This window comes from Macrobrachium rosenbergii, chromosome 6 (genome assembly GCF_040412425.1).
Source record: "Macrobrachium rosenbergii isolate ZJJX-2024 chromosome 6, ASM4041242v1, whole genome shotgun sequence".
Lineage (NCBI taxonomy): Eukaryota > Metazoa > Arthropoda > Malacostraca > Decapoda > Palaemonidae > Macrobrachium > Macrobrachium rosenbergii.
Window position 1 is genome coordinate 23,428,058 of NC_089746.1, and position 15,565 is coordinate 23,443,622.

The 15,565-nt window shown below is 37.2% G+C and overlaps 3 protein-coding genes across 4 annotated transcripts in view; 1 reads left to right on the forward strand and 2 right to left on the reverse strand.

Annotated features, from left to right (window-relative positions):
* Arpc1 (Actin-related protein 2/3 complex, subunit 1A) overlaps positions 1–15,565 on the reverse strand; it is a 150,374-nt gene that overhangs the window by 45,398 nt on the left and 89,411 nt on the right. For both annotated transcript variants that reach the window (XM_067105197.1, XM_067105198.1), the window contains one exon: positions 10,009–10,102. The gene's annotated coding sequence lies outside the window, so the exon portion shown is untranslated. The remainder of the gene's footprint in view (positions 1–10,008; positions 10,103–15,565) is intronic.
* On the forward strand, positions 75–11,180 carry LOC136839321 (retinol dehydrogenase 12-like). The gene is made up of 10 exons (XM_067105201.1): positions 75–188; positions 1,427–1,689; positions 2,304–2,396; positions 2,745–2,856; positions 3,785–3,912; positions 4,352–4,434; positions 4,934–5,042; positions 5,207–5,316; positions 10,020–10,109; positions 10,617–11,180. The coding sequence occupies exons 2-10, from the start codon at positions 1,428–1,430 to the stop codon at positions 10,716–10,718; spliced, it is 1,089 nt and encodes a 362-aa protein (XP_066961302.1). The 5' UTR covers positions 75–188; position 1,427; the 3' UTR covers positions 10,719–11,180.
* LOC136839811 (protein FAM200A-like) lies at positions 11,657–12,001 on the reverse strand. The gene has a single exon (XM_067106141.1). The coding sequence runs from the start codon at positions 11,999–12,001 to the stop codon at positions 11,657–11,659; it is 345 nt and encodes a 114-aa protein (XP_066962242.1).

Below are 15,565 nucleotides of genomic sequence, written 5' to 3' on the forward strand. Positions count from 1 at the left end.
AAGATAATTTCAGATGAATAACAGAATCGCATGCCGATAACGATAAGATAATATCTATGACGGATAAGTAATGAGACACACCTAAAAAGTATTACCTCAGTTGTTCTGCAGTTCACAAGCCAAGGCTTAACTCAGTGAATACGATCCAGAATAGAACAAAATTATTCTTCAGTGCAATTTAGTGACAGGTACAAGTAAATTTAGGAATAATGGAATTTAGACAGTAATGAATGGGGTATGAAATTTTGTCAATGTATTGATTTTACAAATGAATGTTAGAGAAAACATGGAGACAAACCGAATAGGAGAGGTTGCATGCGTTTTGTGTTGATTCATTCTTAGGCGATATTCGCTGTTGTTAGATGATTTTTGATTCCTGGATAATCTTTCGTGCAAATGGTCTCTAGTTTGTTGTAGACAAATGCTAGTCTTGTTGTTATTAAAAGAATTAATATATTAATTTTTAATGATTATTGGTTAAGAGTTGAACGGCTATTTCAGTTTCGAGGAGTGTGACTTGACGCGAGTCACCTCTGTCCATTTTGTTCAATACGGCCCAGGGTGCCATAATCTTCTGTAGGCATAAACAACTAATACATGAATTATTTGAGCGTATCAAATATGATCATCATCATACAGGTGTAATTGTGATAAATTCTTACGCGTAATTAAAGTAAAACTTTTGCACATTCTGCAGTAGTAGATTTCTACAAGCAAACTTTCCTTGTAGAAGTAATGTCCACATTAGATGACGCCATTGAGCTCTGTGATCACGAAAGGAAACAGGGAGTTCTACTCAGATAAGTGGAAAGGATAAGAGAGGATGTTCACAACTATTTGCGTTCAAGATTAGTGATGAGCTCTCCTAAAATTATTCAACAACACTATACTTCTACTGTATACTTATAAAGTTTACTTGTGGGTCTATTTACCCAACTATGTGCGTTCTAATAGCATACACACACGCACCTAGCTTAGCACTATGGTCTTCAAAACGTCTTGGGTTGAAGTTTTCTCGCAAAAGGACAAAGGAGAATGAGAAAGTGATTTCTAAACGCGATGAAAGAAAGAATAGTATGGTAGGATGTTCATGTCCAGAAAGAGCAAAAGTGCATGTAAAATGGAGGTGAGTGTTGCAGCGTATAGTGGGGAAGGAACGTTCGACACGTTGCCGCTGAGAATTAGTTTTTTGCACAAGTGGTTCCGTCTCTAACTCAGCAGTTAATAGATTAACATGTTAGTTTCTGTTACTGAAGTTGCCAGACAAAGGAAGTGTATAAGTCCCGAGTCATAGATCAGATTTGAAATCTGGACGTGCAAATACTCGTATGTTTGTGTTATGGAAGGAAAACATTTTATCACTCTTTATTCATAACAGATTAGCATAACGACCGCGCGTGCTTAACAACTCCATTCCTCCTAACAGAATGGATGACCTACGGTTCCCTGTGGTTAACAATAATGTTGATTTTGGAATCAATTTCCTGCCACCCCTTGATGAAGAGGTAAAAGAGGAATCATGGTTAGTGTGGATCCTACGGGTGAAGATTTATGTAACAGTGGCTGCTACGATCCTGCTCTCTTCTTATGCTTTGTATGTTCGTTATGCCAATCGATCTTCTGTTGTTTACTGCACTTCGAAGGAGGAAATGGGAGGGAAAACTATCCTGGTCACAGCTAATCCTACAGGTGAGCACGAAAATACTCGAGGAAAATTCGAGTGCTTAAGGTGAAAGCGTTACCTAATGGATAAAGCTCTAACCAACGTTTAAATATTAATCTTAGTCATGCCGGCATAAAAGAAATAGAAGACCTATAAGGTGTAGCGTTCGGCCTAGATTCAACTGGCCTTATGCCAGCACGGGCTCTCACTCTCGGGCAACCTGGAAATATGATGTTACAGTTAACTTTAATCATTAACCGGAGCATCTCAGTTATCTATTTTTATTTGATGCTTGCATTCATCAGCTGAGGTTCGGCTATTATGTCATCAAACCCAGCATGATTTGGACTCCATGTCTGAAGCACGTTCATCCCTGTTTTGCGCATGTTTAATAACAATTAGTTATGGGATCATTAAAATTACATCTTCACTGGATTCCTTTTCATTAGATAGATTTCCATACGTGTTTGAATTTAAACTTTCATAAAACCGATGTGTTCAACCTTTACTCGATGCTAAGTGTCAGTGTTTTGCATGTTTTGGGGGTAGTTGTAATTTACATATCTGAGTAGTGATAAGTCTATAAATATGTAGTGTTTCTATAGATTTTAGATAATTTCTCACTGGACGCTCATTTCAGGAATTGGTCTGGAAGCTGCCCTTGATTTGGCCCGACGTGGCGCGAGGGTCATTTTGGCATGTAGTGAAATAAAGGAGGCGCAGGTGATGGCCGGTTAGATCACGTGACCCTTTTGTACGAATAATATTTATTGTATTATACATATTAACAGTGAAGGAAAGGTGAAATTAAATGTTGTGTGCTATTTGTAGATTTTACGGTTACCATGTTGATAATTAATATAGTAGAAGATTCAACGACTTCCACATAACCTTTAAGAGAATCATCTTTTGTGTAAACTCCTTTTTCACATTCTTCTGCAACCTAATTGTTCCATACTGATGTCGATTCCCCAGACACAGTATCATATATACAAGTATATAATAAACGAAATAAGGTATAGTCTTATCAGAAAAACATTAATAAATTTTATTAGGCAGACTTGTCCCGTGCTTTTTTCAGCGTCTTCAGACGTTTTCAAGAACGGTGGCGTAATTTTATTGAGAAAACTGAATATATCATCCCTGAGAGAGGTTAGAAAATTCGCAGCTGATTTTCTGAAAACGGAGAGAAGGTAATGGATCCTTTAATTTCTTTTTATTAATGTGATATAATACATTCACTGTATTTCAAGTTAGATCAGAATATTTAGCTGCTATTTATTTTCTTGATTTATATGCACGTATTTATGTTAACTTTCATATATCTATTTATCTGTTGACCTTTAGACTTATTCCTTTGCACTTATGAACTCTGAATTTGATTCTAGAGGGTGAATATAAATAAGAAAAATTTAACAGCAAGGTAACGCACTTACAAAAAGACAGAGACAGATATAAAGAAAGACAGGGAGACAGAAAAGTAGATGGAGCATAAAATAGACAGAATAAGCAAAGAACCTGCAAAAAGACAGACCGACAAACATAAACGTAGACAGAGAACTAGATGAATCTTGACGTATAGAAGGTAAAGGCTGACTGAGAGCAATAAATAACAAGTATAAAATACGCCGAAGTTTCTTCGGCGCAATCGAGTTTTCTGTTCAGCGTATTATCAAGGGCATCGAAAATAGATCTATCTTTCGGTGGTCTCGGTAAACTGCTATATGAGCCGCGGCCCATTAAACTTTCAGCCACGGCCATGTGGTGGCCTATCGTATATCGTTGCCAGACGCACGATTATGGCTAACTTTACCCTTAAATAGAATAAAAACTACTGAGGCTAGAGGGCTGCAATTTGGTATGTTTGGTGACTGGAGGGTGGATGACCAACAAACCAATTTGCAGCCCTCTAGCCTCAGCAGTTTTAAGATCTAAGGGTGGACAGAAAAAAAGGGGACAGAAAAAGTGCGGACGGACAGACAAAGCCATCTCAATACTTTTCTTTTACAGAAAACTAAAAAGTATTAAAGCTGGCAAAAGTCATGAGAAATTTGATATATGGGAGTAAGACGAAAAGGAGATGAAGGCGATAACAAAGTAACGTCTCTCTGTCGTTCCTAGGCTAGACGCTTTACTGTTGGCAGTTAATCTCGGAGGCTCTGACACGAAACACGTGACAGATGAAGGGCTGGAGTTAACTATGGCTGCTAATCATTTTGGACATTTTCTACTAGTGAACCTCTTGCTCGGTATTTTGATTTTTTGTTATTTTAAAACTTTATCGTTTTATGAAATGTATGATACTGTAGATTTTGAAGCAAACTTTCTTTTTTTGTATAAAGCCACAATAACCTTGTAATGCTTAGTACTGTTACACCGTTTGGTGCCGCTTTCCAATGAAAACCTCGAATCTGGAGGGGAAATAAATGAAACTCCTCCTCCTTCCTTACTATGATTCCAACCCAGGTAGGATAGGAGGAGTGAGGTTAGTTAACGCTACACACCTTCTTGTAAAGGAGTAAACATTTATAATTTTCTCCTCATAAGTTTTTGGTTTATAACTTTGGCTCAAGCTTGAAAATGAAGCTATAAAATAGCACTGGTTAAATCATGTATGATACAAGTTGTGTAATATACTTTACACAGTTAGACACTCGAGGAACTACTATTACAAATGTTTTTTGACAGATATACTGAAGGCAAGTGCACCTAGCCGTGTTGTAATCATGGCGTCATCTGCTCACTCTCTTCTGACATCGGTCAACCCAAAGGTAAAATTTAAGCACTCTTATGTATCAGCAGTTTGAGGCAACGACCTGCAGAAATGTTATGATGAAGGATTCATTTTGACCATCGTTTGGATGTTGTCACGGTCGACTTAACTCCTAAATGCGGAGCAAGAGTTCAAAGTAGTTTTAGTCAAGTAATATAAGGAACATTTTATATTTCTGAATAAATTCTAATAACTGAATTCCAGAAACGAAGAAAAACTTTGAAACTTGCTACATAAGCTTTTGTGATTTCTGTCAGAACTTCATTGACGAAACACATCCAGTCTTGCATGTATGCAATGGTTGGGAATCAACAAGCATAATACATGCTGTAACATTAATGTATCTAAAGACAAACGCAATCATTACACAATGATTTTAATGCCGGAACGGCAATAAATCTAGGGTATGAATCAAGCTGCAATCAAGCTTAAATGCCTAGAAAAACATCCACTCACTCTATTAGTGAATTTAAGATCAAATCTTCCTCTTTCGGCAGGATCTGAACTTTGAAACGATAGTTTATGGCGCCTTGAGGGCTTACGCACAATCCATGGGTTGTAATTTGCTCATGGCAAATAACCTGGCATATATGATGCAAGGATCAGGTAAAGTAAATTCATTGTTTAATTAGATACTTTGCGTGATGCATACATGTGCCCATGCAATTCTTGTTAATATTTTTAGAATGGTAACACGTAAGCTTGCCCTAGTAGGTCATTACATTAACAAAGCAAGGAACACATGATTATCGTTTATGTACTTATTTCAGGTGTTACGGTGAACAGCATGTGTCCAGGGATGATACAAAGCCAGCCGTATATTAGAGGAAATGGCCTCCTAACAAAGATCTACTTGATTTTGCTAAATGTAGCAACACGGGTAAGTCATGATTATATATATATATATATATATATATATATATATATATATATATATATATATATATATATATGAATGTCTTTTCCTTTAATACTACAGTGTAATATGAAAATAAGAAGGCCCATAAAACACTATTTAAACGTTGAAACCATATATTTCGGGCACTTGTTTCTGTGCCCCTGTTCACTGGTAGAATATGGACAGGTGGAAAGTTACAATGGTATATATACAAAAACATGAAGGTGTGGCCTTAGGCCTCCGATGTTATGGAGGTGGCGTTTCTTAAGAAGGAGGAGAATGACCAAATTCCCTAGTGGTTTTGGCCTCATTAGCTCCCGTTTGGCGATGGATCTGGCGGTCGCGTTTCTTGGGTCATCTTCTTCAGGAGGGGTTTGAGGATTAAGGTGTCGATGGCGTCCGATTTCCAATGTCCTCCTGACAGGTTCATATTGTTGGTTTGATTGATGATAGCAGATTCCAGCATCTTTCTTTTGTACGGACAGCTACTCTTGAAAACCAACTCCGCCCACTCCAGTTAATGACATGCCCTGTATTTCTGATATGTAGGAAAATTCCGAACTCTCCGAAGCGTAACGCACTGATCTTTTGTGCTCTGTTATTCTTTGCGAGAGCGATCTACCTGTCTCGCCTACATAGATTTTCATGACAATTGCTACATGGTATCTTGTAAACTCCGGCTTCTTCCCTTTTGTTATTTAAGTATACGTTAACGAGTTTAACTCGATGGATTTGGGATAATGGAAAATGAAAGGATTATTAGAACCGAGTTGTTCGGTGGCCTTTTGGATGTTTTCATCGTATGGAAGCTTTATTTTGTTGTTGAAATCTATTTGTCTGTTGGGAGTGGGACCTCTATAGTATATTTTATTCGCTTTGTTAATAGCCCTCTCGATAATGTGTGGTGGATAGAGCAGTTGCGTTAGGTGTTGGCGGATCGTGTTAAATTCTTTAACCAGGTACTCATTTGAACATATCCTAAGTCCTCTGAGGAATAAGTTGCACCCTACCACGATTTTTACGGAGACGTCGTGGTAGGTTAAGAAATGAATGTAGGAGACAGCGAAGGTGGGTTTTCTATATACTGTAAATGCATACCTGTTCTGTTTTCTTATGATCAGTACATCTAGGAACGGCAGTTTTCCGTCCTTTTCCCATTCTGTTTTAAATTTTATGGTCGGAACTAGCGAATTTAGCCTATTAAAAATTCATTAAAGTCCCCAGCTATTGTCCCAGAAAGTAAAGATATCATCTACGTATCTAAGCCAGATCATATTATGGGGTTTGATAGACGACAAAAGTTCTGTTTCGAAATATTCCATGTACAAGTTTGCTAGAAGGGGTGATAGGGGACTTCCCATGCTACAGCCAAATTTTTGTTTGTAAAAATTACCATTGAAAGAAAACACGTTGTTAGTTACACAGAGGTTGATAAGTTTTAAAGTTTTATCTATGCCAAGAGGAAAATGGTCTTCATATGGTTGTAACTTCCTCTCTAAGAAAGACAACACGTCGGCAATCGGGACTTTAGTAAATAATGACTCGACGTCTAGGCTGAGCAATTTGATGTTGTTTGTGGGGATGTTTAAACTATTAAATTTTTTGTATGAAATCCTCCGCATGTTTGACGTGGGAGGATGAGAAGGTTCCTAGAAAGGGTGATAACAAGTCTATGAGCCATTTTGATAATTTGTACATGAAAGAGCCCCTGCTAGATATTATGGGGCGTAAAGGAATCCCATCTTTTATGTGTTTTCGGAGGCCGTAAAAATAGGGGAGAGAGGGGTTGATTACCTTGAATGTCTCTAGTAATTCTATGTCTTTTTTTTATTGCCCCTATGGTTCTAACTGATTTGTTAAACTGAGCAGCAATATTTGTTGTGGGATCTTTCGTTAATGTGTCATAGGTCTCCGCATCGTTTAGAAGTTCTTGAACTTTATTGATGTATGTCTCCTTGTCTAACAGAACTATTTTCCCGTCTTTTGTCAGATTTTGTGATGATGATATCCCCCTTTTCTTAAGCTAACTAATGCATTTTGGAATCTTTTCAGGAGCGAATTTTTGTTGTTATTTTGCTCCAAGACATTTAGCAAAATGCCTTTGAGACATGCCTCTTTCTTGTCATAATTGTTTTTTGCAAAATGTTTATCAAAAGCTTAGTAGGAAATTACGATTACTCTCGGGACCAGGTTTTAGAGCAAATGAAACTCCAAGATTTAAAACGGTCTGTTCTTCTGCAGTGACGGGATGGTTAGAGAGATTCAGCACGTGTTTTCTTTCAATGGTAATTTTCACAAACAAAAATTTGGCTGTAGCATGGGAAGTCCCCTATCACCCCTTCTAGCAAACTTGTACATGGAATATTTCGAAACAGAACTTGTCGTCTATCAAACCCCATAATATGATCTGGCTTAGATACGTAGATGATATCTTTACTTTCTGGGACAATAGCTGGGGGGACTTTAATGAATTTTAATAGGCTAAATTCGCTAGTTCCGACCATAAAATTTAAAACAGAATGGGAAAAGGACGAAAACTGCCGTTCCTAGATGTACTGATCATAAGAAAACAGAACAGGTATGCACTTACAGTATATAGAAAACCCACCTTCGCTGTCTCCTACATTCATTTTTAAGCTACCATGACGTCTCCGTAAAAATCATGGTAGGGTGCAACTTATTCCTCAGAGGACTTAGGATATGTTCAAATGAGTACCTGGTTAAAGAATTTAACACGATCCGCCAACACCTAACGCAACTGCTCTATCCACCACACATTATCGAGAGGGCTATTAACAAAGCGAATAAAATATACTATAGAGGTCCCACTCCCAACAGACAAATAGATTTCAACAACAAAATAAAGCTTCCATACGATGAAAACATCCAAAAGGCCACCGAACAACTCAGTTCTAATAATCCTTTCATTTTCCATTATCCCAAATCCATCGGGAGTTCGCCGTTAACGATACTTAAATAACAAAAGGGAAGAAGCCGGAGTTTACAAGATACCATGTAGCAATTGTCATGAAATCTATGTAGGCGAGACAGGTAGATCGCTCGCAAAGAATAACAGAGCACAAAAGATCAGTACGTTACGCCGGAGAGTTCGGGAATTTTCCTACATATCAGAAATACAGGGCATGTCATTAACTGGAGTGGGGCGGAGTTGGTTTTCAAGAGTAGCTGTCCGTACAAAAGAAAGATGCTGGAATCTGCTATCGTCAATCAAACCAACAATATGAACCTGTCAGGAGGACATTGGAAATCGGACGCCATCGACACCTTAATCCTCAAACCCTCCTGAAGAAGATGACCCAAGAAACGCGACCGCCAGATCCATCGCCAAACGGGAGCTAATGAGGCCAAAACCACTAGGGAATTTGGTCATTCTCCTCCTTCTTAAGAAACGCCACTCCTCCATAACATCGGAGGCCTAAGGCCACACCTTCATGTTTTTGTATATATACCATTGTAACTTTCCACCTGTCCATATTCTACCAGTGAACAGGGCACAGAAACAAGTGCCTGAAATATATGGTTTCAACGTTTAAATAGTGTTTTATGGGCCTTCTTATTTTTATATATATATATATATATATATATATATATATATATATATATATATATATATATATATATATATATATATATATATATAATATATATAAAAGAAGTGATGGTGATAATTTGATTTGTTTACAAGAAACTGGAAAAGTCCTCAGTGTACTAATGAGTGAATCAGTAAGATGTAAAGTTTAAGGGACGAATGACACAGATTCCACTGGAAATGAAATGACACATCATGTACTAACTAAACTGGGAAACGGGGAAACAAAACCTAAGGACTGGGAATTGGGGGTCACGGCAAAGAAAGGAGACCTGGCGGTACGTGGTAACCATAGATGCATTGCTCTTACGTCAGTCGTGATGGAATACTATTTTCAGTAGGCTCATCCCCAACGGGTTTGGGAAAGGAACTGATATGATGTTTCGAGACGAGGAAGCTGGTTTAAGAAGAGGCAGGGGCTACACAGATCCAATATTCGTATTAAGACATACTAGGCAGCAGTATTCGTATATGGAATTTAAAAAAGCCCCTACTGATAACTTGATGATAAAAAGGTATTTGCCAGGGCCAAATAAGAAAAAGAAAGAGTAATTAATTTGCAGCGAATCATGGTTTACATATATTTCATTTGTTTTATATTAAAATATTTCCCGAGCATTTATTGAAGTAAATACATTTCATCTGGTTCACATTTTCCCTGATTTTAATTTTAGGTATTAAGAATTACTTTTGAAAATTATTTAAAACTATTTTATTGTCTCGTGTTTTTATGTAGTCCAGATGATGGAAACGGTTTCCCGAAAAGATGGTTACCAGGATCGAAAATCTTATAAACTCCATTAATACTCATTTAAATAAACTGCTTTTCAATTTTAGAGCGATGGCTAGCCCATATCCCGATTCTATGCTTGCAAGCATATGTAGTCACCTGTAAAGTGCTCTGCTTGTAAACTTATCCGAAACTTCACTTTGTCGTTTATATAGCTTTTACCATTTTAGCTTGACTGTCCATGTAAAAACAGTAGCCTATGTGATTGTGTATCATTCTGACATGATGAAGGAGTTTCACTTTCAATAATCGGACGAATTTAAAGAAAACGTACCTTTATGGCAGACTGCTGAAGAAGGAGCACAGACCCTTATACATCTAGCTGTTTCGGAAGACGGGGCCAAACATACAGGAGCTTTCTTCATCGACTGCAAGGTAAAATTTGTGTTAAATATTCTAGTTTTTATCATAATTTAACGTATTTTCAATTTTCATTATATTCTAACTTTAATATGATTATTTATCTTTATCAAGAATTTTGATTCACTAATGAAAAGTTGAAAGCTGTGACGTAGGCCTTTCTTGCTGTTTTATATTTCATTTAACCGTATATGTTTATAATATCTCATAAGGAATACATTACCTTTAAGGCACACAAATTCAGGAGAATTTTTATCGCGAATTCACCATTCAGTCCCTAACCAAATAAGCAATTAGTTCATCATACCTTGTTATTTCTCTACCTTCTTTCATTCTTGACACACACACACACACACACACACACACTCACAGACATACACACACACACATATATACATATAACGAATACTATAGTTCAAGCGATTAAAACGACAGCCTTTCTCACAGGCAAAGTCATGTAGAAATAAAAAATCTCTGCATACAGTTGTGTACAGAAAGCAATATCTTTTAATCTTTTAACAGGAGCGACATATGACCCCACTGGGTAAAAATAATGGGCTTGCTAAGAAAATCTGGGAACGCTGTGAGGAGATAGTTGGTCTTAATCAGAGGAAAGACAAGTAATTTTCCCCTTTTGCCAGAGTCTTTGGTATGAGGAAGAAGAAGAAGATGGAGCAGAATAAGGAATTGTGTCATTATCAAGAAAGTGACGTGAATGTGAATAAAAGATCAAGGAAACTCATTGTTTTTCCGTCAAAATGCTGACAGCAGTGTAGGCCTATTGTTTATTTCCGATGAAAACAACAGATCAAATCCATAAGAATGGATGAATATTATACGTAGTAGTAAACTGCCTGAGGTATCTGGAAAAGTAGAATTTTCCGGTTTAATAGTTGCATCAAAACGCCACAACTGAGTTTTTTTCTGATACCGGTATGTAATTTTACAGCGAATAAAAATGTCATTTAAGTGGTAATAAACAGTAAAATCTGTATAATTTCACATTTTTAAAATACTTTTGTCTCAAACATATTTAGAAGCAAAGAGGGTATCAGACTTGAATAATAAAATAAAGCACTGACAATTCTTTTATTTTTCTCTATCCTAAAACAGTCGGTAGTTCGCTTATTAATGTATTATTTAGATAAAAAAAAGAATATATATATCTTACAAGGAATCATGCACAGACTATGCTGTTTTTGGCGGTATTTTTTTTCTTAATTTGTACTCTAGATCACTGTTTCTCAACCTTTTTCTGGTGGTGGCCCCTTCAATCCAGTGCAAGTTGTTGTGGCCCCTCCATGCCAAACACACCGCCTTCCGTCCATCACCTTAATACGCCCAGGGAAGGTATATTAATGGTTCTAGTTTGAGTAGTACCATGTACTCAAAACACTAATTTCAGGCATGAATCAAATACCAATATTAATTGGAAACATATTTTATTTGAACACTTATCTATTTACAAAAGGAATAAAAACAAGGAATACATGTAGGTACAATTGGCTTTATCTTGAAAGGTTTCAGTGGGATCCTGTGACTGATGCAAGGCTGCCAACTTGTCAATGTTTGGCTTGAAAGCTGTCAGAGAGAGACGTAAATCGCCTCTTTTTTTCTATGTCAAGGCGATTTCGTGTCTTTGACAGCAGGTACATCACCCGACTGAAACCAGTCTCAACCAAGTAAGACGTGGGAAAGGCAAGTAAGAGCAACTTCACATCTTTCCAGAGTATTGGGTACTTCTTATACACATCTTGATTCATCCACAGCTTCTGGTGTCCTCCACGCTTGAACCTTGCTTGAGCTGTTGTGTTATTCTGAAGTTCAATGAGACTTTCTTGTAGGGTGACATCAACTTCAGATACATCAGCAATGAAGGGATCCACAAACCAGTGTGGCACAGTCATTTGGAGTAGGTCAGAGAAAGTGTCCATATCATTATGCAACTGCTTCAGATGGTCAACATACAAGGTCATCATCAAGCAGATCGGTGGATATAACTGCTAAGGAAGGAAACTGTGCAAACTCTCGTCTTCCAAGGTTCAACCAGAACAGCTTGAGTTTCCCTTTAAATGTAGTAATTGCCTCCTTGCAGGAAAACATGGTGGAGTTATTTCCTTGAAGCTCTTTGTTCAGAACATTTAGCTTTTCAAATATGTCAGACAGGTAGAAGATGTCACTCTTTGCATCAACAAGTTTCTGTCCAAGTTCTGTCCCACTAAAGAAAGAGATGACACTGTCCCAAAGTGCAACAAAACGGTTCAGGCAATTACCTTTAGAAAGCCACCTGACTTCTGTGTGCAACACAAGTTTTTCAAATTCTTCATTGTTCTTTTCACATGATTTATTTCAAAATATTACACATTTATATATTTTGTGGGTCCTAAATTTTCTGTGGCCCCCCATGGCCCCCATTTTTCAAATTTTGCCTTGTGGCCCCTGAAAAAATCTCATGGCCCCCAAGGGGGCCATATGGCCCACGTTGAGAAACACTGCTCTAGATCAAACCGCATTATGCTGCCTTGTACTGATACTATTCTTTCTGATTATCCTTACCTCTTTAATGAATGTAAAACTTTCTGTGACAATGCTTTTCTTCAGTGTATTAAAAAAAAATCTCTGTGTTGCTAGAGATTATGAAGAGAATTTAGAACCAATGCGCTTTTGACCGAATGATGAATTTTCTCGTACGTTTCGCTTTCTTGCATTTAGAAAAATAATCATATTGTCGAAATAATCATACAGACATTGTATAGGTTTTTATTTAACGCAAACACTTTCTCTTATATACAGTATATTAGAATACTTGATACTGAACTTCTGCCTCTTATTTTCCTGTGGTATTCGTTAATATCAAAATCACGTGCATAATCTGTAATTCTTTAAGCACACACACACATATATATACGGTATATATGTATATTTTACCTTTTTCTCTTTGTATCCGTCTATTTGATATTCATGGCAACTATTTGCCCCCAGTAATGATTTTCCTTTTGGAAAAAGTGTTTCATCAGGGATTTAGACCCCTATTTCCTCACCTCAATAAGTTGTCAGTAAGGGCGGAATACAACACTAGTTTTTCGAAATGACGATGCTTACTTTAAGTTTCTGTTTATGGTCAAGATGATTATTAATTGCTAAATGGGAGCATGAGCTATTCTTTTTGTACTGTTATTGAACTCATCATATTTCAGAGAAAAAAATCATGTTTATAAAGCCACATTAGTCCACTAAAAGCGCTTTGTACTTAGATTTGGCTTGAAAAGATAGTAAAACGCATTCTATAGAACTAGGGTATACTACAACTGATAGTTTTTTGTTTTACAATAAAGTAATTAGAGAAATAACTCATTCCTAGAATATGTTCTGCAACTCAACATAAGGAAAAAAATTGCAAATTTTCTATTGAGATTGTGTGCTCTCTTTTGCCTGCCTGCGTTCAGATGGTGAACTCTGTCTTTGTACTCCATCTGTTTTTCTGCTTCCTTTCCTTCTATCAACGTACCAGCCTCATTCTCCCATTTGATAGCTGTCGCTCCAATAGCCACCATGAAAACACCCCTTTCCTCACTTTGCATGGTCTCGCCTAGTCCTAATTCTCTTTGCTTTCCACTCATCTTTTGCTCTCCTGTAGTGAGAATAATCACTCAGTTGCCCTCCTTTGTTTTTTTACTGTCTTATATTTCTGCCCCTAGTTATTATCTAAAGCACTTTCTCATTGTTTTCCTAGTAAGTCTCAGGACCCTGAAATATTTCTCTTAGGTGTGTTCGGTTGGGCTAATCTGCTTCGAAGGAACTTTAACCCCTGAACTCACCTCAGTTGCACACTTTCCGCTTCTTCCCAGTGTTCTGCAAAGGCCTTATATAGTCTACTATCTTCATAATAACAATTATACTATCTATACTATCTCTATCTTCATAACAAAAATAATTACATTAGCCAATTACGAATATTTTGTCAAACGTTTTCGTTACTCAACAAGTGATATTTCCTTTTCATTGTCTTCAAGGTGGTGTTACTATCGTGCAATTTTAGAAACCTTGAATTTGTGGGATGTAATCTTTTGAGTTTTCCGGCTGATAGATGTCTTTACAGAAGTGAGGCAAGAAACAGTTTCAAGTACAGCAGGAAGGAATCAAGAAAAGGGCCTTTGCATCTTAAGGTCGCAGTGGCGATAAAGCCATAGACGATCTTAAGTAATTCTCTTGAAAATTTTCCAACCGTTTGTTGAGAGCGGTTAATATGTTTGACGTCTGTGTCAATATAAAGAATGCTGAAGTTTTATTCTCTTTTACAAGTACATTTTTGCCAATATATTATCAGTAAAGAGCAGAAACCTTAGGATTATGGCCCGGTAAAATAACAGAAATGTTGAGAAAGTGTATCGAAAACACCGGCGGGTGTCTGATACATAAATTAATAAGAATATATTAGGTCCTTCTCTCTCTCTCTTCTTGATGTGACCTTATTTCATATACGGTATTTGCGTCAAGATGACATACGTGTGAGAGGGAAATAGCCTTTGGAAAGAGAATTTATGAAATCTTATAGGTTAATGCCTACAGCACTTTAAAGTTTACTAGCGTATTATCGGCATGGACAGCAGGAAATAATAATAATAAAAAACTAAAAGGCAGGAAAACAGTTGTGGCCCACATTTCCCTGCTATTATCTTGTCAAGAAAAGACTATACAAACATTTTCAGCATTCCTGTTGTCTGAGACAAACTTAGCTGTGCCTTTATATTACAACGAGATTCGTTGGGAGGGTCTGGAGAGGTGACTAAAAATATGGATATTTTTGCAAATGTCTCACTCACGGAAATTGGCACTTCACTCCTAGATGGGAGAGAAACGTTGCCATATAGGTATCCGTCCATTAGCGAGACGTGCAGTTTCACGGAACCACATTATACACCAATTTAATAAGTATTACATGTTTCCATTTACGAAATCAAGCCAATCCTGAACAAAATTAGTTTGAGAATTTTAGATGCTAATAGTATTTCATTTGCAGTTATTGACTGAGTTTGTAAAATACCAATAGGCTTAGATGGAGTGCCCAATAAGCAATAGCAAATGCAGTCGGCTTAATGAGATAATTAAGTTTTCCAGAAAAATAGGAGAAACAACACTGAAGACGAACTTTTACGTGAAGAGCGGAAGAGGCTGACACCGCTTCTCTAAAACCAGGTGAATGAGTCACGGGAGAACTTTCTGTTTACATTTAGCTGGATGGAGTGAGGAGAACCGTCTCTTCTGACTCAGTATTTATGATTAGAAAACACCAATTTTAATGTTTACATCACAAGAGTAACTTCCAGGTATGATTTAAGGTCGCTAAAATAGGGACTTGTATCCAAGTGGGCAGATGAAGGCGTAAAAAATTGCGTGCGAATCTGGTGATATTGCTCAGTAAAGCCACTTAAGAAGCTTGGCGTTTATGATGACAAGAAAACACCTGAATC